Raw genomic sequence first — 24,920 nt, 5'->3', positions numbered from 1 at the left:
TACTAGGTGACTTTACTGGGGAAGGCTACAGAACATTTAAAATGGAAATAATAGGCCAGGTGCAGTGGCTCATGCCTGTAATCCCAGCAGTTTAGGAGGCTGAGGCGGGCAGATCACTTGAGCTCAGGAGTTCGAGACCAGCCTGGGCAACATAGTGAGACCCCATCTCTACTAAAAGTACAAAAAAATAGCCAGGCATGGTGCTACATACCTGCAGTCCTAGCTATTGGAGAAGCTGAGGTGGGAGGATCACTTGAGCCTGGGAGGTGGAAGTTGCAATGAGCTGAGGTCGCGCCACTTCACTCTAGCCTTGGTGACACAGCAAGATCTTGTCTTAAATAGATAAATAAAATGGAAACAATACAAAAAAGTCTTCCCAAAAGAATGGAAGAGGAGAGTATGCTTCTTTTTTTTTTTTTTTTTTGAGACAGAGTCTCGCTCTGTCTCCAAGGCTGGAGTGCAGTGCAGTGGTGTGATCTCGGCTCACTACAACCTTCACCTCCTAGGTTCAAGCAATTCTCCTGCCTCAGCCTCCTGAGTAGCTAGGATTACAGGCGCACACCACCACGCCTGGCTAATTTTTGTATTTTCAGTAGAGACAGGGTTTCACCACATTGTCCAGGCTGGTCTTGAACTCCTGACCTGAGGTGATCTGCCTGCCTCGGCCTCCCAAAGTGCTGGGATTACAGGCATGAGCCACCTCGCCCGGCCAGGAGAATACACTTCTAAATGCATTTGAAGAAGACATTATTACTCTGATACTAGAGTCAGAAGAGGACACTATGAGGAAAAAAAAAAAATTACAGGCCAATATTTGTGATGAGCCAACTAGCAAATCCTCAACAAAATACTAGCAAACTGAATTAGATCACACATTAAATACCAGATGGCCAAGTGGAATTTATTCTTAGAATGCAAGGATGATTCAAATACACAAATCAATAAATGTGACCACATGCAGAAAAACAAAATTAGATCTTATCTCAAACCATATGCAAATCTCAACTCAAAATGGATGAAAGACTTAACTGCTGTAAGGTCTAAAGCTGTACAACTACTTTAAATAATTAGGGATAAGTTCCTTAACTTGGGTCTGAATAATGATTTTTGGGATACAAACTCCAAAGCATAGACAACATAGGCAAAAATGGACAAATAAAATTATTTCAAACTAAAAAGCTCCTGCACAGCCAAAAAAACAATCGACAGAGTAAAGACTCAAACTATGAAATGTGAGAAAATATTTGCAAACTGTACATCTGATAAGGGGTTATCAGATATACAATAACCCCCAAATATACAATAGCCCCAAATATACAATAACTCAAACAATTCAATAGTATGAAAACAACCTCATTCCAAAAATGGGCAATGAACCTGAATTTTTTTTTTTTTTTTTTGAGATGGAGTCTCACTCTGTTGCCCAGGCTAGAATGCAGTGATGTGATCTGGGCTCACTGTAACCTCCATCTCCTGGGTTCAAGTGATTCTCCTGCCTCAGCCTCCTGATTAGCTGGGACTACAGGCGTATGCCACCACATCTGGCTAATTTTTGTATTTTTAATAGAGACAGGATTTCACCATGTTGGTTAGGCTGGTCTTGAACTCCTGACCTCAAATGATCCACCCACCTCCACCTCCCAAAGCGCTGGGATTACAAGCATAAGCCACTGCGCTTGGCTGAACCTGAACATTTTTTAAAGGAAGACATAAAAGGCATATAGGGATACGAAAAAATACTCAATCTCATTAATCATCAGAGAAATGCCAATTTAAACCACAATTAGATGGCACTTCATATCTGTTAGATAAACAGAAAGATAAGTGTTTACAAGAATGATTTTATAGAAAGAAAGATGTTTACAAGAATTTCGTAAAACGCTGATAAAAAAGTAAATCAGTACAATTATTATGAAAAATATGGGTATTCATTAAACAATTGAAAATAGAATAATCTTATGGTTCAGCAACCCCACTAATAGTCACATACTCAAAGGAAATAAAATCAGTGTGTCAAAGAGATATCTGCACTTTCATGTTTATTGCAGCATTAATTGACAATAATCAAGATATGTAATCAACCCTAAGAGAACACATAGTTGAGATATGGAAAATAAACTAATCTCCAGAAAGAAAGAAAAAAGAAGCAGACGTACAGGAATAAGGTTCATAACTAAGGGCAGTGACGTGGGAGAGAAAGAGAAAATTTAAATGGTTGCTTTTGGCTTCTGGTCACTTCCTAGTTTCAGCTTAAGTCTTCATGAGATCCAGCTATGTCTCTTGTCTTTGGATGCCATGACATACCCTTGTATACATCCAAACTTTTTCCTTTATGCCTAAGCTAATGGTTTTTTTTGCTTTGTTTTGTTTTGTTTTGTTTTGTTTGAGACAGAGTCTCACTCTATCGCCCAGGCTGGAGTGCAGCAGCGTGATCTCAGCTCACTACAACCTCCGCCTACTGGGTTCAAGCGATTCTCCTGCCTCAGCCTCCCGAGTAGCTGGAATTACAGGCATGCACCACCATGCCTGGCTAATTTTTATATTTTTAGTTGAGACGGGGTTTCACTGCATTGGCCAGGCTGGTCTCGAACTGCTGACCTTACGGGATGCGCCCACCTTCATCTCCCAAAGTGCTGGGATTATAGGTGTGAGCCACCACACCCGGCGGAATTTTTATTACTTACAATTCAACTGTCTTTGAGTGAGACATCTGGCCTATAGCACCTAATTACCATTTTGCTCTTATGAAAAAGGAAGTTTATGTTCCAATTTACCTAATTAAACTAAATGTTCTTAAACTAAAGCCACCTACACTTGAGAGAAAGAAATTATGGTTTCAAAAATATGCCTTTACCAAAAACATATTTGTGGCAAATAATTAAAACTATATTAATAGCCTTTTTTCCATTTTATTAGAAATGGCATGGAATAACATAAATAAATAATTTACATAATTTACCAACTTAAAATTTTCTCATTAATCAAGGCCAGCACTAGTCAACATTTGCTTATTTATAAAAGTGAAGACAATTTTCTAGTGTATTAATAGCATTAGACAGTATAAGACTCTTCTTAGAGTAAATAGCTTGGGTTTGTCACAAATTAAACTTTATGCATGAAAATTTAAATTATAAACAAAATAAATAATTTTTATAAAATTATCTTAAGGGTTATTTAAATAGAAAATTATCTAAATTTTATAGAAAAAAAAACTACAGACTATAATTTCGTAAAGGCCATATTCAAATCTACATGGTAAAAAGCTACTTTTTGAAAAATAGCAAGTATCCTCCAAAAACATCAACTAAACTCCTGAGATTAAAACCTCCAAATTAATAGGGCACCTAAAAATTAATGCAAATTATATCAAATGTCAGTACTGACCTCTTTTTCGGCTTCTTTAAATGTTGCTTCTTTCTCCTTGACTCGCTGCATAAATCTCTGTTTCAACTCTTCTTCTTCCCTCTGACATTGATCATAGAACTCTTGTCTTTTGGCTTCAAAGATTTCTTGAAAACTAAAGAGAAATGTTTTCTTAGTCTTATATTAAAATGAGGTAGGAGAATCGCTTGAACCCAGGAGGCAGAGGTTGCAGTGAATCAAAATCGTGCCACTGCACTCCAGCCAGGGAGACAGAGTAAGACTCCATCATTAAAAAAAAAATAAAAAATAAAAAATGCTAGTATAAACATGTAAAAAATATATATTGTATGTTACATCCTATATAAGGAAATTTACCAACATTCTCTCACGTTTAGCAGCACAAAATGGAAATTTCCATATCATAAGATGTAAAAACCAAGGCACAATACTTAAGATCAGAGTATATAGAGAGTACATGTAAAGAATACTAGAAATTTCCACTTATATAAGTAAATTCTTATCCCCACCACTTTCCAGCATATCATACTTCTTCACATCTTTTGACAACAAAATTCAGGGAAACCTCTAATGTATGAGACGATTTTCAAAAATCCTCTAAAACAAAACAAAAAGTCTTTCAAAATATCATTATCATTCATTTAAGATAGTTAAATTTTGGGTGTCTACAAAGACCAATGAATGATATAACTGGATTATATACATCACAGTGCCATACTTTTGCAGCACAAGTCCTATTCTTCCTTTTTTTTTTTTTTTTTTTTTTTTGAGACAGAGTCTTGCTTTATTGCCCAGGCTGGAGTGCAGTGGCACGCTCTCAGTTCACTGCAACCTCCGCTGCCCAGGTTCAAGCGATTCTCCTGCCTCAGGCTCCCAAGTAGCTGGGATTATGGGTACCCACCAACACACCTGGCTAATTTTTTTTGTATTTTTAGTAGGGACGGGGATTTACCATGTTGGCCAGGCTGATCTTGACGTCAGGTAATCCGCCTGTCTCGGTTTCCCAAAGTGCGGGAATTACAGGCGGGAGCCACCACACCCGGCTCTGTTCTTCTTCAAGTTAGAGCAATACACCTGCTCTCAAACTTTTCTCATTTAACTTCCAGGACACTGCACTACTGCTTTTCAGCTGGTTCCTCCATGAAACTCTTCTTGATATCTTTTGTCAAACTTTGCTAATATTTTTCCATTTTTTTCTATTCCTTTTTTTTTTTTTTTTTTTTTTAGATGGAGTCTTGCTCAGTTGGCCAGGCTGGAGTGCAGTGAGGTGATCTCGACTCACTGCAACCTCTGCCTCCAGGGTTCAAGCAGTTCTCCTGCCTCAGCTTCCCAAGTAGCTGGGATACAGGCGTGTGCCACTACGCCTGGATACGTTTTGTATTTTTCGTAGAGATGTGGTTTCACCATGTTGGCCAGGCTGCTCTCAAATTCCTGCTCAGATGATCCACCCACCTCAGCCTCCCAAAGTGCTGGGATTACAGGCGTGAGCCACCACGCCTGGCCTATCCTTTCTTTCATATAATATAGATACGTTTCATATAAATACAAAAAATACAACAAAATACTGGGTTTTTTCTTCAATACACATTTCAGCATATACACATACTGAATACACATATTTCAACATAAAAATGAGATCTCACATTATATTGTTCCTACTAACTATATCTTCATCAAAAGATGATAAAAAACACCTAACATTCAGGATGTTTTCTTTAGGATGGTTCAAGATGGGAGAAGTATAATTATTCTTATACCCAAATTATTGTACTTTGTGTTTGTAGGGGACTCCTACATTATCCATTTGGTTGTGCTAGCAATATTTTTACTCACCTAACTGGCTGGTTGTCTGGGCCCACATCTGTAAAGCCCATTTTCTCCAGTTTTTGGTACCTATAACACTCATAGTGCTGAGTGTGGGTTTTTTCTTTTAGATTTTCCATATTGGTACAAAGAAGCATATCTCGGAGCTTCACGAAGTCACAGTGATTTTCATTTTCCACTAGTAAAAAAAAAAAATGAATCAACAACATTCAGCATCAATCCCTGACAATCAGTAAATGTTCATGAATGAATACATGAATACAAAACACATTTAAAATAACATACAACTGAACAATTTGATTAATAGCTATAATTCTTATAACCATGTAAGTGTAGTTGTACTATACATACCAGTCATAGGCAGAGATTATTTATAGGTTAGCAAATTTGCTTTAAATTTATTACCTGAAGAATAAGCAGGAAATAGTGAAATAATATTTTATATGCATATATGCTATAGGTTTTTATTAACAATTATGTTAGTTATAAACTACCTCTGGGTATTTTGGAGTGCTAACAGAATATGTAATATAACATCACTAGTGTAAATAATTTTATCAGAATAAATTCTGCTAGCAAAAAGGCCTTACAATTGTAAATACTTTTGTTATAAAATTACATTTGTATATCATATTTAGGAGACACCGTTAGTCAATATTCAAAACCAATCAACAGATTCACATAGCTGTTCTAATGATACATACAGACTGACAGTGAAGACATGGAAAGATATTCCATGCAATTAGAAACTAAAAGAGGGAGCACAGAGAGCAATACTCCTATCACAGAAGACAGACTTGAAGTCAAAAACTGTAAAATGATATAAAGAAGGTCATCATATCATGATGAAGAGGTCAGTTCATTTAAAAAATAACAATTGTAAATATATATGCACCCAATATCACAGCTTTTAAATATATAAGGCAAATATTAGTAGACCTGAGGGGGAGATAGACTGTATTACAATAATAGTAAGGGACTTACATACCCTACTTTCAGCAATGGACAGATTATCCAGACAGAATATCGGTAAGAAAATGTCAGATTTAAACTACAGTTTAGACCAAATAGGCCTAATGGACATATGTGGAATATTTCATCCAACAGCAAAGTAATACACATTTTTCTCAAACAAACACAAGACATTCTTCAGGATAGATTATATGTTAGGCCACAAAGTAAGTCTTAATATATTTTGAAAGATTGAAATAAAAATGTGAGTGCATATGTCTTTTGACAGATCAATTTCATTCTACTAGGGTACATACCCAAAAGTGGTACTGCTGGATCATATGGTAATACTATTTTTAGATTTTGAGGAACCCTCATATTGTTTCCCAAAATGGCTGTACCAACTTAAATTCCCACCAATGATGTTTAAGAATTCCCTTTTCTCAGCTGGGCACGGTGGCTCGCGCCTGTAATGCCAGCACTTTGGGAGGCCGAGGTGGGCAGATCACGAGGTCAGGAGATCAAGACCATCCTGGCTAACATGGTGAAACCCCATCTCTACTAAAAATGCAAAAAGTTAGCTGGGCGGGTGGCGGGCGCCTGTAGTCCCAGCTACTCGGGAGGCTGAGGCAGGAGAATGGCAGGAACCCGGGAGGCAGAGCTCTCAGTGAGCCGAGATCAGGCCACTGCACTCCGGCCTGGGCTACAGAGTGAGACTCCATCTCAAAAAAAAAAAAAAAAAGAATTCCCTTTTCTCTTGGGAACATATATACACTGTTGGTGGGAATATAAATTAGTTCAGCCATTGTGAAAGTAGTTTGATAATTTCTTTTTTTCTTTTTTATTTTTATTTTTATTTTTGAGACAGAGTTTTGCTCCTCACCCAGGCTGGAGGGCAGCAGTGCGATCTCGGCTCACTGCAACCTCCACCTCCTGGGTTCAAGTGATTCTCTGGCCTCAGCCTCTCTAGTAGCTGGGATTACAGACATCCACCACCACGCCGAGCTAATTTTTGTATTTTTAGTAGAGACGAGTTTCACCATGTTGACCAGGATGGTTTCGAACTCCTGACCTCAGGTGATCCGCCCTCCTCAGCCTCCCAAAGTGCTGGGATTACAGGCATGAGCCACCGCACCCGGCCTGACAATTTCTTAAAGAAGTTAAAACAGAACTACCATTTGACCCAGCAATCCCATTACCAGGTTTATACCCAAAGGAAAATATATTGTTCTATCATAAAGACCCAGGCACGTGTATGTTCATCGCAGCACTATTCACAATAACAAAGACACAGAATCAATCTAAATGCCCATCAGTGGTAGACTGGATAGAAAAAAATGTACATATACACCATGGAATACTGCACAGCCTTAAAAAAAAAAGAACAAGATTGGGTCCTTTGCAGAAACATGAATGGAGCTGAAGCCATTATCCTAAGTGATGTAAGGCAGGAACAGAAAACCAAATACCACACACTCTCATTTGTAAGTAGGAGATAAATATTGAGAACACATGGACACAAAGAGGGAACAACAGACGCTGGGGCCTCCTTGAGGGTGGAGGATGGGAGGAGAGCGAGGACAGAAAAGCTACTATGGTTACTTTTTTTCTTTTTTCTTTTTTTCTTTCTTTTTTTTTTTTTTTTTGTTAGTATATGCGCTGCTGAAAAAAGCGAGTACTTTTTTTTTTTTTTTTGAGATGGAGTCTTGCTCTGCTGTCGAGGCTGGAGTGCAATGGCGCGATCTCGGCTCACTGCAACCTCCGCCTCCTGGGTTCAAGTGATTTCCTGCTTCAGCCTCTCAACTAGCTGGGATTACAGGAGCGCGCCACCAAAGCCGGCACATTTTTGTTATTTTTTAGTAGAGATGGGGTTTCGCCATGTTGGTCGGGCTAGTCTTGAACTCCTGACCTCAGGTGATCCACTCGCCTCAGCCTGCCAAAGTGCTGGAATTACAGACTTGAGCCACTGTGTCCGGCCAGTACTATGCTTACTATCTGCGTGATGAAATAATCTGTACACCAAACCCCCATGACATGCAATTTACCTACATAAATTTGCACACATACCCCTGAACCTAGAATAAAAATTTTTTAAAAAAAGAATTCTCTCTTCTCCATATGCTTGCCAGCACTGGTGATGGTTTGTCTTTTTGATGATAGTCATTCTAACAGGCATGAGGTGATACTTTATCACGTGTTTAATTCGCGTTTTCCTGATGATTAGAGATGCTCTTTTTTTTTCATGTTTCTTTTGGCCATTTGTATTTCTTCTTTTGAGAAGAGCCTGTTCAGATCCTTTGCCCATTTTCCCTTGTGTTATTTATTTTCTTGCTATTGATTTGTTAGAGTAATAGCAACAATATTATATATTTGGGACATTAGCCGCTTATCAGATGTATAAGTTGAAAATATTTTTTCCAATCTCCAGGTTGTATCTTCCTGCTATTGTTTCTTTTGGTTTTGTTGCTGGCGTTTTTGAAGTTTTTTGTTTTTTGAGGCGGAGTCTTACTCTGTCACCCAGGCTGGAGTTCAATGGCGTGATCTTGGCTCACTGCAACCTCCGCCTCCCGGGTTCAAGCGATTCTCCTGCCTCAGCCTCCCTCCTGAGTAGCTGGGATTACTGGCACCCACCACCATGCCCAGCTAATTTTTGTATTTTTAGTAGAGACGGGGTTTCACCATGTTGGTCAGGCTGGTCTGAAACTCTTGACCTCAGGTGATTCACCCGTCTCAGCCTCCCAAAGTGCTGGGATTACAAGTGTGAGTCACTGCACCTGAGCAGCTTTTGTTGCAAATCCACTCTCCTGTGGCAGAAGTGCACAGGCCAGGGATCATGAAGACCCTCGAGTCAAAACTGGGTATCAGGCTTCGAGTTGGTTTTACTATGGACACATTCAATCAGCCCAAAGCTGGGGTAACAGTGATAGCACAGCTTGACCTTTCCCTTCCGCCTTTTCCTTGTACAGACTGAGTTCTCTTCTTGGATGGAAGACACCTTTTGACTCTTGCAGTTTGAAGATTCTTATGTTTATTTTCTTCTTCTTCCTCTTCCACTATCATTACATCTATCATTGTATCACCTTTCGTGTTTTAGCAGATTTCAGGGGCGTTTGAATAGCTTCCGTGGTTAGTTTGTTTATTTCAGTGATATCCAGGTCAGCTGTTGCTGCCTCTTCCAAGCCCTGTTTGTTTCCTCCAAGGGAGAAGTAGTCGAGCCATTCATCTTTGCGCAATGCCTTGGGGAACCGCAGGATCTGGATGTTGTAGAGTTTATCCACCTCCTTGAAGAGGTTCTGCCTGTCTGACTCAATTGGCTTGATTCGTATTTCCACTTCACGGTCGAAGTCTTTAAGAAAGGAGGCGAGCTTCCACCTCCCTAAGGAGTTGTTCTTGGCCACACAACTGCTGCCCTCCTAGGAGTCATGGTGTTCGGTGGAGGCTGCAGGGAGTGACGGAGATGGGGCAGGAAGGCAAACTCTCCTCCAATTTTAAATCAAGTTTTACAGTTCTTTGTTTTTTTCCTTTTCTTTTTTTTTTTGAGACGGAGTCTTGCTCTGTTGCCCAGGCTGGAGTGCAGTGGTGTGATCTCGGCTCACTGCAACCTCCGCCTCCCAGCTTCAAGTGATTCTCCTGCCTCAGCGTCCCAGGTAGCTGGGACTACAGGCACGCACCACCACACCTGGCTAACTTTTCTATTTTTTTAGTAGAGAAGGGGTTTCGCCATGTTGTCTAGGCTGGTCTTGAACTCCTGACTTCAGGTGATCTGCCCACCTCAGCCTCCTAATGGGCTGGGATTACAGGTGTGAGCCACTGCACCCAGCATTTTTTTTTTTTTTTTTTTTTTTTTTTTTTTTTGAGACGGAGTCTCTCTCTGTCGCCCAGGCTGGAGTGCAGTGGTGTGATCTCGGCTGAGCAACATCCGCCTACCAGGTTCAAGTGATTCTGCTGCCTCACCCTCCTGAGTAGCTGGGATTACAGGCGCCCACCACCACACATGGCTAAGTTTTTGTATTTTTAGTAGAGATGGAGTTTTGCCACGTGGGCCAGGCTGGTCTCAAGCTCCTGGCCTCAAGGGATCCACCCCCCTCAGCCTCCCAAAGTGCTGGGATTACAGGCATGAGCCACCACGCCTGGCCAAGTTTTACAGTTCTTAGTGTGCAGATATTTTACTTCCTTGGTTAGATTTATTCCTAAGCATTTTATATTTCAGCCTTATTCACAATAGCCAAGATATGGCAGCAATCTAATCTAAATGCCCACCAACAAGGTATACAATAAAATACTAAAGATTTTTAAAATATTTTTAAAAACTCACGATTTTAAAAAGAATGAAATCCTGTCATGTGTAAAACATGAATGATACTGTAGGACATTATGCTAAGAGAAATAAACCAGGCACAGAAGGACAAATATTGTGTAGTCTCACTTATATGTGGTAACTAAAAATATCAATCTCACAGAAATAGAGAGTAGACAGGTGGTGAGTGGAGGAAAGTTGGGAGGCTGAGGGATGGGGAAATGAAAAATATTGATCAAACGGTACAAAGTTGTAGTTAGACTGGAGGAATAAGCTTCAGTGATCTATGGCACTGCATGGTGACTACAGTTAATAATAAGCTACGTATATTTCAAAATTGCTAAAATGGGGAGTGGGGTGGAGCAAGGTAGCTGAATAGAACCCCTCATCAATCATCCCCCTACATAAACACCAAATTGAACAATTATCCATTCAAGAAAGCACCTTCATAAGAATGAAAAATCAGGTGAGCAATCTCAGTACCTGGTTTTAATATTATATCAAGAAAAGAGGCACTGAAGATTGCAGTAAAGAGAGTCTTGCATAGCCTATACCATCTGACATTCATCCCCCAGCAGCACCATACTGAACTGAGAATCTGTGTGCTTTGGGGAGGGAGAGTGAAGTGATTATGGGACTTTGCATTGGAACTCAGTGACTGCCCTATCACAGTGGAACACAACACAGGGCAGAATTCTGCTAGTGCCCACAAAGGGAGCTCTTTTTTTTTTTTTTTTTTTTTTCTTTTTTTAGATGAAGTCTTGCTCTTTCAACCAGGCTGGAGTGCAGTGGCGCGATCTTGGCTCACTGCACCCTCCACTTCCCAGATTCAAGTGATTCTCCTGACTCAGTCTCCCGAGTAGCTGGGACTACAGCTGCACACCACCATGCTCAGCTAATTTTTGTATTTTTAGTTGAGACAGGGTTTCACCATATTGGTCAGGCTGGTCTTGAACTTCTGACCTCAGGTGATCCATTCACCTCAGCCTCCCAAAGTGCTGGGACTACAGGTGTGAGCCACCACTCCCGGCCAAAGGGAGCATTTAACCTAGCTCCCACTAAAGAGGAATCTCCCATGCCAGAGACAGATAGGAACTTCAGTTCCAGCTGCCTCCACCACTAGTTAATTAAAGTGCCCTGAGGTCCTGAATAAATTTGAAAGGCAGTCAGGCCACAAGGTCTGCAGTCCTTAGGCAAATCCAGGTACTGAACTTGCTCAGAGCCAGTAGAATGGGAATGCGCGTGACCCAGCGAGACACCAGGTTTGGTAGCCAAGAAGTGCTTGTATCACACCTCCCCCAACACCAGGCAGTGCAGCTCAAAGAGAGACTCCTTCCACTTGTGGGAAAGAGAAGGAAGATTAGAAGAGAACTGTGTCTTACCACTTGAGTAGCAGCTCAGCCACAGGAAAACACACCATTAAACTGATTCCTGAAACCCCCAATTCCAGGCCCTACTTCCTGGACATTTCTAGACTCACTCTGGGACAGAAGGGAACTTGCTGCACTGAAGAGATGGACCCAGCCTGGCAGGACTCACCACCTGCTGATTAAAGAGCCCTTGGGCCTTAAACATCAGTAGTAGCAAGGCAGTAGTTGCCATGGGCCTTGGACAGGACCCAGTAATTTGCTGGCTTCATATGTGACCCAGCACAGTACCAGCTGTGGTGGCCACAGAAGTGACTATGTCACCCTTCCCTCAACTCCAAGCAATCTAGCATAGAGAGACTCCTTCAGTTTGGGAGAAAGTGAGAAAAGAGTTTGAGAGATTCTGCCTAATAATCCAGGGAATTCTCCCGGATATTATCCAAGACCACTGTGGCAGTATGAGTCTGCTAGAATCAGAGTGTTACTGGGCTTAGGGTACTCCCTAGTAAATTCCCTTTGAATACTTAGAAAACCTTCTCAAGAAGAATAGAGCACAATTGAGCCCAGACTGCAAAGATTACAATAAATATCTAACTCTTCAATGCCCAGACATAGATGAACATTGACAAGCATCAAGACCATCCTAGAAAACATGACCTCACCAAATGAACCAAATAAGCCACTAATGACCAATCCCAATCACATATCTCAGGACAGAGATATGTAACCTTTCAGAGAACTCAAAATAGCTGTTTTAAAAGAGCTCAATGAAATTCAAGACAACACAGAGAAGAAATTCAGAATTCTATTAGCATTATTATATGCCAAGAGTGAACAATCTGAAAAAGAAATAAAAACTAATCCAATTTATGATAGCTATAAAATACCTAGAAATAAACATAACCAAAGAAATGAAAAATCTCTACAATGAAAACTATAAAATAATGATGCAAGAAATTGAAAAGGACACAAAACAATGGAAACATAGTTCATGTTCATGGATTGGAAGAATCAATAATAATGTTAAAATGTTCATACTACCCAAAGAAGTCTACAGATTCAATGCAATCCCTATCAAAACACCAATGATATTCTTCATAGAAAAAGAAAAAACAATTCTAAGATGTATATGAAACAAAAAAAATACTTAAAGCAATTCTGGGCAAAAATAACAACACTGGAGGAATCGCATTACCCAACTTCAAAATATACTACAAAGCTATAATAAGTGAAACTGCATGGAATCTGTGTAAAAACAGACACATAGACCAATGGAACAGAGTACAGAACCTAGAAATAAATCCACACAGCCACAGAGAACTCATTTTCAACCAAGGTGCCAAGCACATACACTGAGGAAAGGATAAGCGCTTCAATAAATGGTGTTAGGAAAACTGGATATCCATTTGCAGAAGAAAGAAACTAGACTTTTATCTCTCACCACATATAAAAAATCAAATCAAAATGGATTAAAGACTTAAACCTAAGACCTCAAACTATGAAATTACTGCAAAAAACATTGGGGAAACTCTTTAAGACATTTAGTGAGTAATACCTCACAAGCACAGGCAATCAAAGCAAAAATAGAAAAATGGGATCACCTCAAGTTAAAAAGCTTCTGCAAAACAAAGGAAACCATCAACAAAGTGAAGAGACCACCTACACAATGAGAAAATATTTGCAAGCTATTTATCTAACAAGAGATTAATAACCAGAATATACTTAAGAAGTTCAAACAACTCAATAGGAAAAAAATCTAATAATTTAATTTAAAATGGGCAAAAGATCTGAATATACATTTTTCCAAAGAAGACATACATACATCTTTTGTCTTATTGATAATAACTGTTTTAACATGTGTGAAGTAACTGCTCATTGTGGGGTTTTTTTAAATGCCAAATAAGCAAATGAAAAGGTTTTCAGCATCAATGATTACCAGAGAAAGGCAAATAAAAACTACAATGAGATATCATCTCACTCCAGTTAAAAAAGCTTTTATTTAAAAGACAGGCAGTAACAAATGCTGATGAGGATGTGGAGAAAAAGGAATCCTTGTACACTGTTGGTAGGAAAGTCAATCAGTACAGTCTCTGTGGAAAACAGTATGGAGTTTCCTCAAAAAACTAAAAATAGAACTATCATATGATCCAGCAATCTCACTAGTAGGTGTATACCCAGAAGAAAGGAAAGTAGTATATCAAAGAGATAGCTCCACTCCGATGTTTCTTACAGCACTATTCACAATGGCCAAGATTTGGAAGCAACCTAAGTACCCATCATGAGATGAATGAATAAAGTAAATGTGGTACATATACATGATGGAGTACTATTCAGTCATAAAAAATAATGAGATCCTGTCATTTGCAACAACATGGATGGAACCGAGGACATTGTGTTAAGTGAAATAAGCAAGACACAGGAAGGCAAACTTCACATGTTTTCACTCATTTGTGAAGCTAAAAATTAAAACAATTGAACCCCTGAGGGTAAAGAGTGGAATATTGATTACCAGGAGCTAAGAAAGGATTGGGGAGGGAGAGAAGTGGGGATGGTTGATGGGTACAAATATATAAATAGAATGAATAAGATCTAGTATTTGACAGCATGAAAGGGTGACTACAGTCAACAATAATTTACTGTACATTTTAGAATAACTAAAAGAGTATAACTGGATTGTTCGTGACACAAAGAAAGGATAAATGCTTGAGTTGATGGGTACTCTATTTACCCTGATGTGATTACTGCACATTTAATGCCAGTATCAAATATCTCATGCACCCTATAAATACATATACCTACTAGGTCTCCATAAAAATTAAAAATTAAAAAACACAGGCCTGGTACAGTGGCTCATGCCTGTAATCCTAGCATTTTGGGAGGCTGCAGCGGGCAGATCACCTGAGGTCAGGAGCAAGAGACTAGCCTGACCAACAAGTCAAAACCCTGTCTCTACTAAAAATAAAAAAAAAATTACCCAGGCATGGTGGTGTGTGCCTGTAATCCCAGCTACTTGGGAGGCTGAGGAAGGAGAATTGCTTGAATCCAGGAGGCAGAGGTTGTAGTGAGCTGAGATCACACTATTGCACTCCAGCCTGGGTAACAAGAGCTAAACTCCATCTCAAAAAAATTAATTAATTAATTAATTAAAAACACAATAAGCTTTTACTTCCCCCATGCTAAAATGGCTATTATCAATAAGACAAACAAGTGCTGGTGAGGACATGGAAAAAAGAGAACCCTTGTACACTGTTCGTGGCAATGTAAATTAGGATAGCCATTATGAAAAACAGTATGGAGTTTCTTCAAAAAATTAAAAATAAAACAACGACCATATGATCCAGCCATCTCACTACTGGATATATTACCTCCCAAAAATGAAGTCAGTATGTCAGAGAGATACCATTACCATTATGTACAAGAGCCAAGATATGGAAGCAATCTAAGTGTCCATGAAAAGATGAATGAAGAAAATAAGTGTGGCATACATATGCAATGGAATACTATTCAGCCTTAAAAATCAGGAAATCCTATCATTTGCAGCAACATGGATGGAACTGGAGGACTTTACACTAAGTGAGTATGCCAAGCACAGAAAGACAAATAGTAAATGATCTCACTAATAGTAAAAGTTAAACTTGTAGAAACAGAGAGTAGAATGGTGCTTACTTGAGTTAGGTAGAGGGTATGGTAGGAGAGATGTTGGTCAAAGGATACAAAATTTTAGTTAGATAAGAAAAAGTTAAAGAGATCTATTGTACAACATAATGACTATGTTAATAACAATATTTTATATTCTTGAAAATTACTAAGATAGATGTTAAGTTTTCATCGCAAAAATAATTGAGATAACACGTTAATTATATCAATTTAGCCATTCCACAATGTATATGTATTTCAAAACATCATGTTGTACATAAGTACATACAATTTTATTTGTCAATTAAGATTAATTAATTAATGAAAAATAATTTGTATGGGTCTCCTGTGTTTATCACGTCCAGAAGAGTGACCACAATATATGTTTTATTGTGATTAATACTGTGACCAAATTTTACACATCAACATATAGTATAGATATATACTTCATAACATATACTAGTATGTAATACAACATAATATAATAAATATTAAAACATTAAGTTTTAAGTATGTTTAACAAATTTTAAAATATCTAATATGTCAATTTTAAAAAAACATCATTTGGGGCTGGGCATGCCTGTAATCCCGGCACTTTGGGAGGCCAAGGCAGGTGGATCACCTGAGATCAGGAGTTCGAGATCAGCCTGGCTAATATGGTGAAACCCCGTCTCTACTAAAAATACAAAATTCAGCTGGGTGTGGTGGTGAGCGCATGTAATCCCAGCTACTTGGAAGGCAGAGGCAGGAGACTAGCTGGAACCCAGGAGGCGGAGGTTGCAGTGAGCCGAGATCATGCCACTGCACTCCAGCCTGGGCAACAAGAGTGAAACTCTGTCTTAAAAAGCAAACAAACAAACAAACAAAAAACATCATTTGGAAACCAGCACAAGTAGAAATCTTCCATTCCCCAATAATTAGTACCGCAAGTATATGAACAAGACAATAAATTACTGCTTACTACACTATTCTAACTTAGTATGATGCTAAATAACAATATAAATGTCAAAGGTATAATCTTTAGCCAAAGGTAAATTGTACTTTCTTGTTTTAAAAAGTTTATCACTCTTTTTTCTAGTGACCAGTTTAAAATGGTTTCTACATTAGGTAGTAATGAGTTTATGTAACATGTCTACACACTAGTATTTTTGCTTCCATTTTGTTTAAAGTGCTTTCCAGCATTCTCAATGTCATGATTGATACAGAGACAAATAATATGTACATTGCGCATTGGGAGCACTGGGATAAACAAAGAGGTTCTTCCCAGCCTCTGTAGATTTTGGCTTAAAGCAGCGTTCAGCAAACTTCTATGAGAATGAATCACGGTCAAAGTAAGCATTAGTTTAAATAAAACAGAGTTTGTGTTCCTCATTAGTAACCGCTAACTTACAGATTACAAGAGTTACCAACATTAACTCAAGTTAAAATGTTATTTTGAGACTACGAGTGATACACATATATTTAATTTAATCATTCCAAAGCCTGCCCTCTTTTATATTTACCTTGCAAAACTCCCCAAGGGTAGTGACGGCCTCTGACCATCCTTTTTCCAACTTTCACTTCATCCATACTCCCCACCACAGCAAAGGGTAACAGCGCCTAGAGAACAAGAATGACATGAATTGAATTCTCTAGCACCAATAGAGTTTTACTCTATTACTCTCACTCCTGTTATAAAAATGACAGGCCGGGCGTAGTGGCTCACGCCTGTAATCCCAGCACTTTGGGAGGCCAAGGCAGGTGGATCACGAGGTCAGAAGATCGAGACCATTCTGGCTAAACAGTGAAACCCCGTCTCTACTAAAAATACAAAAAATTAGCCAGGCGTGGTGGTGGGCGCTATAGTCCCAGCTACTCGGGAGGCTGAGGCAGGAGAATGGTGTGAACCCGGGAGATGGAGCTTGCAGTGAGCTGAGATCACACCACTGCACTCCAGCCTGGGCAACAGAGCAAGACTCCATCTAAAAAAAAAAAAAAAAAAAAAAAGACAAAGATGAAGATATTGTAATACATTTAATTAGACAGGGATCTACCCTGCATCTCATTTTAAGACTTGACAGTATGCACTAATCGGTTTCTGTCAGCATCAGTCTCAGGCTGTGCACACAATTGGAAACTGTCTACTGAGCAGAGCCTAAAGCAAAGTATCCTGCTATGGGAAACACAGAGAAAAAAGATTTTTAGTAGACATCACTTTTCTCACATTTTGGGAGGCCAAGGTGGGCAGATCACCTGAGGTCAGGAGTTTGAGACCAGCCTTGCCAACATGGTGAAACCCTGTCTCTACTAAAAATACAGAAATTAGCTGGGCGTGGTGGCAGGCACATGTAATCCCAGCTACTTGGGAGGCTGAGGCAGGAGAATTGCTTGAATCCAGAGGTGGAGGTTGCAGTGAACTGAGATTGTGCCATTGCACTTCGGCCTGAGCAACAAGAGTGAGACTCCATCTTAAAAAAAAAAAAGAAAGTTATCATCTTTCAAATGTAAGCTAATATTTCAGGTATTTACTAGCATAAAATATTTACACAAATAGAGTTTAGTCATCTTTACTACTGCCCTCCAAAACCGGAGACAATACAGCATTCCATATCCAACCCCCATCTACCTGTTTTTGAGGCTAAGTCCTTGGTAAGTTCATTTGAGAGTTGGAGGCTCCCTTTTACCACTCAAGACCTACTTGTGAAATAGGGGCCCTGCCTTGGATGCAGCAAACAGAGAAGATGGGGGCCCTGACCATCCTTGCCTAGTTCATGAGGCAGTGGTTCATTGTGTGGGGAAGTAATCCAAAGAACCTCAGACTGCTGCTCCTCCTCAGTGAGCTCTCAGTTACCAGTGGGTGCCTGAAACTTCAGAGGAGGGGGTAATATGCCATTGTTTCCACCCACAATTCCAGAACCTGCCTCAGAGATTTTGCCTTGGAGGAGAAACAGGCCATGAAACAGAGAAAACCCATCCAAAAATTTATATGCAATCCCAAGGGACCTGAATAGCCAAAAAAATATTGAAAAGAAAGACCAAAGTTAGAGGTCTCACACTTCTAGAATTCAGAACATATTACAAAGCTATAGTAATCAAAATAGTTTGGAAGTAGCATAAAGACAGACATGTAGACCAATGGAATCAAATACAGTATACAGAGTTAATACTTCCTAACCTATTCTTCTGTTGATGGACATTTGGGTTGCTTCCATCTCTCAGCTACTGTGGATAATAATGCAATTTATATGGCTTTACAAATATCTAAGTAAGACTCTGCTTTCAAAACTTTGAGATATATACCCAGAAAGAGGATTGTTAGATCATATGGTAATTTTATTTTCAATTTTGGACAAACCACCTCTATTAGTCTGTTTTCATGCTACTGATAGCATGGGAAGAAAAAGAGGTTTAAATGGACTTACAGTTCCACATGGCTGGGGAGGCCTTAGAAGCATGGTGGGAGGTGAAAGGCATTTCTTACATGGCAGCAGCAAGAGAAAATTAGGAAGAAGCAAAAGCAGAAACCCTTGATAAACGCATCAGATCTTGTGAGACTTATTCACTATCACAAAATAGCATGAGAAAGACCAGCCCCCATAATTCAATTACCTTCCCCTGGGTCCCTCCCAAATCTTGTGGGAATTCTGGGAGATATAATTAAAGCTGAGATTTGGGTGGAGACACAGCCAAACCATATCACCACCATACTGTTTTTCATAGTGGTTCTAGATGAGAAAAATGACAAAACTCTATTGAAAAAATCAGGGACTATCTAAATAAATGGAGAGACATTCCAGGTACATGGGTAGAAAGACTCAATATTGTCAAGATGTCAATTTTCCATAACTTAACTTATGGATTCACCACAATCCCAATCAAAAATTCACCAAATTATTTTGTGAATAATAACAAACTAACTCCAAAATTTATATGAAAAGGCAAAACAAAAACAAAAACAAAAAAAAACTAGAATAGCCAACACAATATTGAGGAAGAACAAAGTTGGAAGACATACTATTCAACCTCAGGATTTACTACAAAGCCATAGTAATCAAAACAGCATGGCATGGGCAAAATAATACATAAACAGATCAATAGAACAGAGTAGAGAGCCCAGAAATATGCCTACACAAATATAGTTAACTGATATTTGATAAAGAAGCAATGGGAATTCAATGTGGACAAGCTAATTCTTTTCAACAAATGGTGCTGGAACTGAATACTCACATGCAAAAATGAGAATCTATAAACAGACATTAAGCATAAAATGATAAAATTCCTAGAAGATAACGTAGAGTCCTAATTAGGGAAGGGCAGTCAGGCTGGTGGGAGCAGGGGAAACCAAAAAAAGAAAAAAAAAGAAGCAGATAAGCTACAAGTCTGCCTTTCTTCATAATCCAGAACACACAGCCCTCCTGCACAAATAACTCACAATCTTCCTGTGCCTGGCTACCAGCAGACCCTCGGCTGATACAAAATATTGCAAGTTAGCTCACTGCACTGACAGCGGCAGGAGGCAGACAAATGCCTAGGCAGAGAGGGGCAAGTCCCCAGGGAAACCCCACCTCCAAGCCAAGGACAGTTTAAAGCCTGAAAGCCAAGCTACAAGTCAAATTCACAGACTGGACTAAGAAGCTGTCATCCTGCTTGGTGCTCTTTCCTCTGACTGATCCCCACCCTTCACCTGGTTTACATACACCTACACTTCCTAATTGTTGTTGTTTTTTTTGTTTGTTTGTTTTTGTTTTTTTTTGAGACTGAGTCTTGCTCAGTTGCCCAGGCTGGAGTGTAGTGGCCCGATCTCGCTCACTGCAAGCTCTGCCTCCCGGGTTCACACCATTCTCCTGCCTCAGCCTCCCAAGTAGCTGGGACTATAGGCACCAGCCGCCATGCCCGGCTAATTTTTTGCATTTTTAGTAGAGACAGGGTTTCACCGTGTTAGCCAGGATGGTCTTGATCTCCTGACCTCATGATCCGCCCGCCTCGGCCTCCCAAAGTGCTGGGATTACAGGCATGAGCCACTGCGACCGGCCAATTGTTTTTTTTTTTTTACATTGTTGTGCCTACCTTTGGGTCATGCCTTTGTTTTAACCTTTCTGCATATTCACAAACCAATCAGCAAGCACTCCCCTATTCTGAGCCCATAAAAGCCCTGGGCTTAGCCACACGAGGAGAGAAACCACCCCCAGGTCCCCTCTCCACTGAGAGCTGTTCCATCACTCAATAAAATTTTTCTCTGCCTTCCTCATCCTTCAACTGTTAGGGTATCCTCATTCTTCTTGGATGTGGGAAAAGAGCTCGTGAACCCCCGATCTCAGGTAGAAGCTATAACACAGGCAGGCTGGGGCATGCTGGTCCAGCCGTAGGCCCAGCCACTGTGCAAGTCAGACTGGGCCAAGTGTATTGGAAGCCGCCTGTGTGGCAGGTAGCATGCCCAAGCAAGGCCTAGGTGGGGGTGTCACTGGCTGGAGGTCTCTGGCTGGCAAGATGACTGAGAAGAATCCTGCTTCACAACCTTGGCATTATCAGCACTACACAAAGCCCTCATCAGCCTCTACAGCCTAAGAACTAGCCTATAAAATCTCGAGCAATCCTTTGTTTGTAGTCAGCTTCTTTCTTGCAAGCTGCCTTTTGCCCCCCTAGCAATGTATTTTCCTACTTTGTTTAATAAATCTACCTTCCCTACCTACAACAAGGTAAATTCTTTTTTTTTTTTTTTTTTTTTTGAGAGAGAGTTTCACTCTGTCACCCAGGCTGGAGTGCAGTGGTGCAATCCTGGCTCACTGCAATTTCTGCCTGAACAAGGTAAATTCTTTTATGCCTGTGCCACCAATCCAGATAGTCATCACTCCCTCACAACAGATAACATAAAAGGAAATGCAAGTGACTTTGGATTTAGCAATGACTTCATCGATGTAACACTGAAAACATCATCAATGAATGGAAAGAATCAATGAGTTGAACTTCATTAAAACTAAAACTTTTGCTAGCAAAAGATACTGCTACAGATAACAAGATAAGCCACAGACTGAGAGAAAATCTTTGCAAAACACACACTTGATAAAGGACTGATGTTCAAAATATACAAAGAACTCTTAAAACCCAACAACAAGAAAATGAACAACTCAACTAAAAATGAGCACAAGATCCAAATAGCCACGTCAACAAAAAAGATATTCAGTTAAGAAATTAGCATGTAAAAAAGAAGATCAACATCATACATCCTCAAGGAATTGCAAATTAGAAGAAAAATACATGATACTACACAATTACTAAATTTCCACCCACTGAATCTAAAATAAAAGTTAGAAATTTTTTTTAGGCCGAGCACAGTGGCTCACATCTGTAATCCCAGCACTTTGGAAGGCTGAGGTGGTTGGATCACCAGAGGTCAGGAGTTCAAGACCAGCCTGGCCAACATGGTGAAATCCCATCTCTACTAAAAATACAAAAAAAATTAGCCAGGCATGGTGGTGTGCACCTGTAATCCCAGATACCTGGGAGGCTGAGGCAGGAGAATTGTTTGAACCCGGCAGGTGGAGGTTGCAGTGAGCCAAGATCATGCCACTGCACTACAGCCTGGGTAACAAGAATGAGACTCCATTTCAAAAAAAAAAAATTAAATTTCCAAAATCCAAAACACTGACAACACAGAATCCTGGGAAAGATAGAGAGCAGCAGGAACTATCACTCATTGCCTGTGGGAATGCAAAATGGCATAGCCACGTTGTAAGATTGTTGGGCAGTTTCTTTCAAAATTAAACGTACTTTTACCATATGATCCAGAAGTGCACTCATCAGTATTTATCCAAATAAGTTGAAAACGTGCGTCTGTACAAAAGCCCGCACACAAATGTTTACAGCAACTTTGTTCATAATTGCTAAACTTGAAAGCATCCAAAATGTCCTTCAATCGGTGAGTGGATAAACAATCTGTGGCATACCTAAACATGAAATATTATTCAATGACAACAAGAAATCAGCTACCAAGCCACAAAAAAAGACACAGAGAAACCTTAAATACTTATTTCTAAGTAGAGTGAAGCCAATCTGAAAGTTCTACATGATTCCACCTATATGATATTCCCAAAATAAAAAATTATGGAGAGTAAAAAGATCAATAGTTGCCAAGGATAAAGGGAAGAGGAGGAGACAGAAATGAATAGGTCAAGTACAGGTGATATTTAGGGCAGTGAAACTATGGTGAATGTTACTGTAGTATGGGATAGAGGTCACTAGACATCTGTTCAAACCCATACAATGTTCAACACGAACACTGAAGACTTGTCAGATACGAACTTTAGTTTACAACTTACCAGTATTGCCTCATTAAGTGTAACAAATGTACCACACTTCAGGCAGGATGTTAATAATAGAAGAAAATCAAGGGAGGGCCTTAAGATCTCTGTTCTTTCCACTCAATTTTTCTACAAATGTAAAACTACTCAAAAAACAAATAAAAGTATTTTACATTTAAAAAGAAGGACGGGGCCAGTCGTGTGGCTCACACCTGTAATCCCAGCACTTTAGGAGGCCGAGGCGGGTGGATCATTTGAGGTCAGGAGTTTGAGACCAGCTTGGCCAATGTGGTGAGACCCCATCTCTACTAAAAATACAAAAATTAGCCAGGCATGGTGGTGGGTGCCTGTAATTCCAGCTATTCAGGAAGGTGAGGCAGGAGAATTGCCTGAACCCTGGAGGCAGAGGTTGCAGTGAGCCGAGATCATGCCACTGCACTCCAGCCTGGGCGAGAAAGTAAGACTCCAACTCACAAAAAAAAAAAAAAAAAAAAAAAAAAAAAAAAAGAAGGATGGAAGTTGGGATGAAATAAAATTATAAGGAGATTCCAATAAAGGCTAAATTGTAGTCCAACTAGTTTGCAAGACAGAAACAAATAATAAGAAAACTGGGAGGAGGCATCCTGGGGTTGCAACAAATGTCAAACACTGACTTCAGAAATCATTCCTTAAAAGGAGACAATTTGATAGAATTCATTTACAGAACAATATCTTTAACAGGGCAGTGCTGCAAACAATTGAGCAATCAACTGGCAATTAGTGGAGCTTATCAGCTGGGTACAATCATGTGAAAAGAGAGAGGGCAACCAAAACCACTTCATTCAGTGCGGCTATGGGCCTGCCTAAAACTGCACCTTAACGAGGAGCAACATCAGAAGCTTAACATTGTAGGAGGAGAAACAGACTTTACTCAAACAATTCTGCCAGTTACTGAACAAATACATAACAATAACAAGCTTTAGGGGAGGAGATAGAACTCCTATCCCAAGTTGTTACAATGCATTATCTAAAATACCCCATTTGTAACAAAACGTTACACAGAATGTATAAAATAAAATATACCCCTAAAAAAGAAAGAAAGAAAGAGGTCAACAGAAACCGGCTGTGAGACTGCTCAGATGTTGGATTTACTAAAAAAATATTTTATTTCCAATAGTCATTATAATTTAGGTCCACAGATCTAAGAGAAACCAAGATTAAAGAATTAAAGGAGAGTGACACCTGCAAGATAAGAGACTAGGAGATCCCAGTTCTTATCCCCTGAGAAAATGCTAATTTGGCAAGCATCTAGTGCCATTGCGGGAGCTTTGGGATCCAGATAGGAGATTATGATATTCTAGTACATCTGAAGACCAAGGAAAGCCCCTTTAAGAAGGCAGGCTCACACCTTAGTAGCAAATACATTAAGTGCAGACTCAGCAGACCTATAAGCATCCACATTTCTCTGTGGACTTGGCTCCAACCCCACATGCCCAAAGCACTGAAGCTCCTTGTCCAAATCCTTCCATGAGCTTCACCCACATACAGACTGACTGCAGAACCCACAGAAGACCAGGACCCGATCCATCCCACATGACCATGGTCCCTAAGGTAGTTACGCCAGTTGGGAGCCTAACATGAGAGTGTCTTTACCTAATAAAACCAGTGTGTAAAGACAAGAAGACAAGACTGCTCTTTTAAATAAGCAAAGATCAATGCAAGACTATGAAGATTACAAAGAATAAAACATGACCCCACAAAAAAAAAGAGAAAAAATATCTCTAATATAGAGCCATTAACTGGCCCTAAAATAATGAAGATCCATGTGCTACTTGAAAAAAAATCAAAATAATTGTGCTTGCTTGCTTTGACAGTCTCGCTCTGTCGCCCAGGCTGAAGTACAGTGGTGTGATCTCAGCTCACTGCAACCTTCACTTCCCAGGTTCAAGTGATTCTCCTGCCTCAGCCTTCAAGTAGCTGGGATTACAGGCGTGCACCACCACACCTAGCTAGTTTTTGTATTTTTAGTAAAGACAGGGCTTCACCATGTTGGCCAGGCTAGCCTCAAACTCCTGACCTCAGGTGATCCACCCACTTCGGCCTCCCAAAGTGCTGGGATTACAAGCGTGAGCCACCGCACCCAGCAAAAATTCAAAATAATTGTCTAAAAAAAAAAGCTAAATAAGCTTCAAGCAAACACAGACAAAC

The 24,920-nt window shown here is 39.8% G+C and overlaps 2 protein-coding genes and 1 pseudogene across 4 annotated transcripts in view; 1 reads left to right on the top strand and 2 right to left on the bottom strand.

Moving 5' to 3' along the window:
- The window catches only part of MRPS17 (mitochondrial ribosomal protein S17), a 457,376-nt gene that overhangs the window by 301,146 nt on the left and 131,310 nt on the right, over positions 1-24,920 (top strand). The gene's annotated exons all lie outside the window — the stretch shown is intronic.
- The window catches only part of SEPTIN14 (septin 14), a 71,425-nt gene that overhangs the window by 10,878 nt on the left and 35,627 nt on the right, over positions 1-24,920 (bottom strand). Inside the window, exons 7-9 of the mRNA XM_050783501.1 lie at positions 16,959-17,055; positions 5,215-5,383; positions 3,385-3,517 (exon numbers count right to left, since the gene is read on the bottom strand). Coding sequence (XP_050639458.1) covers positions 3,385-3,517; positions 5,215-5,383; positions 16,959-17,055 — 399 coding nt within the window. The remainder of the gene's footprint in view (positions 1-3,384; positions 3,518-5,214; positions 5,384-16,958; positions 17,056-24,920) is intronic.
- On the bottom strand, positions 5,948-12,055 carry LOC126949769 (borealin-like; annotated as a pseudogene).

Source organism: Macaca thibetana, chromosome 3 (genome assembly GCF_024542745.1).
Source record: "Macaca thibetana thibetana isolate TM-01 chromosome 3, ASM2454274v1, whole genome shotgun sequence".
Classification (NCBI taxonomy): Eukaryota; Metazoa; Chordata; class Mammalia; order Primates; family Cercopithecidae; genus Macaca; species Macaca thibetana.
This window is presented reverse-complemented; position numbering and strand designations above follow the sequence as displayed.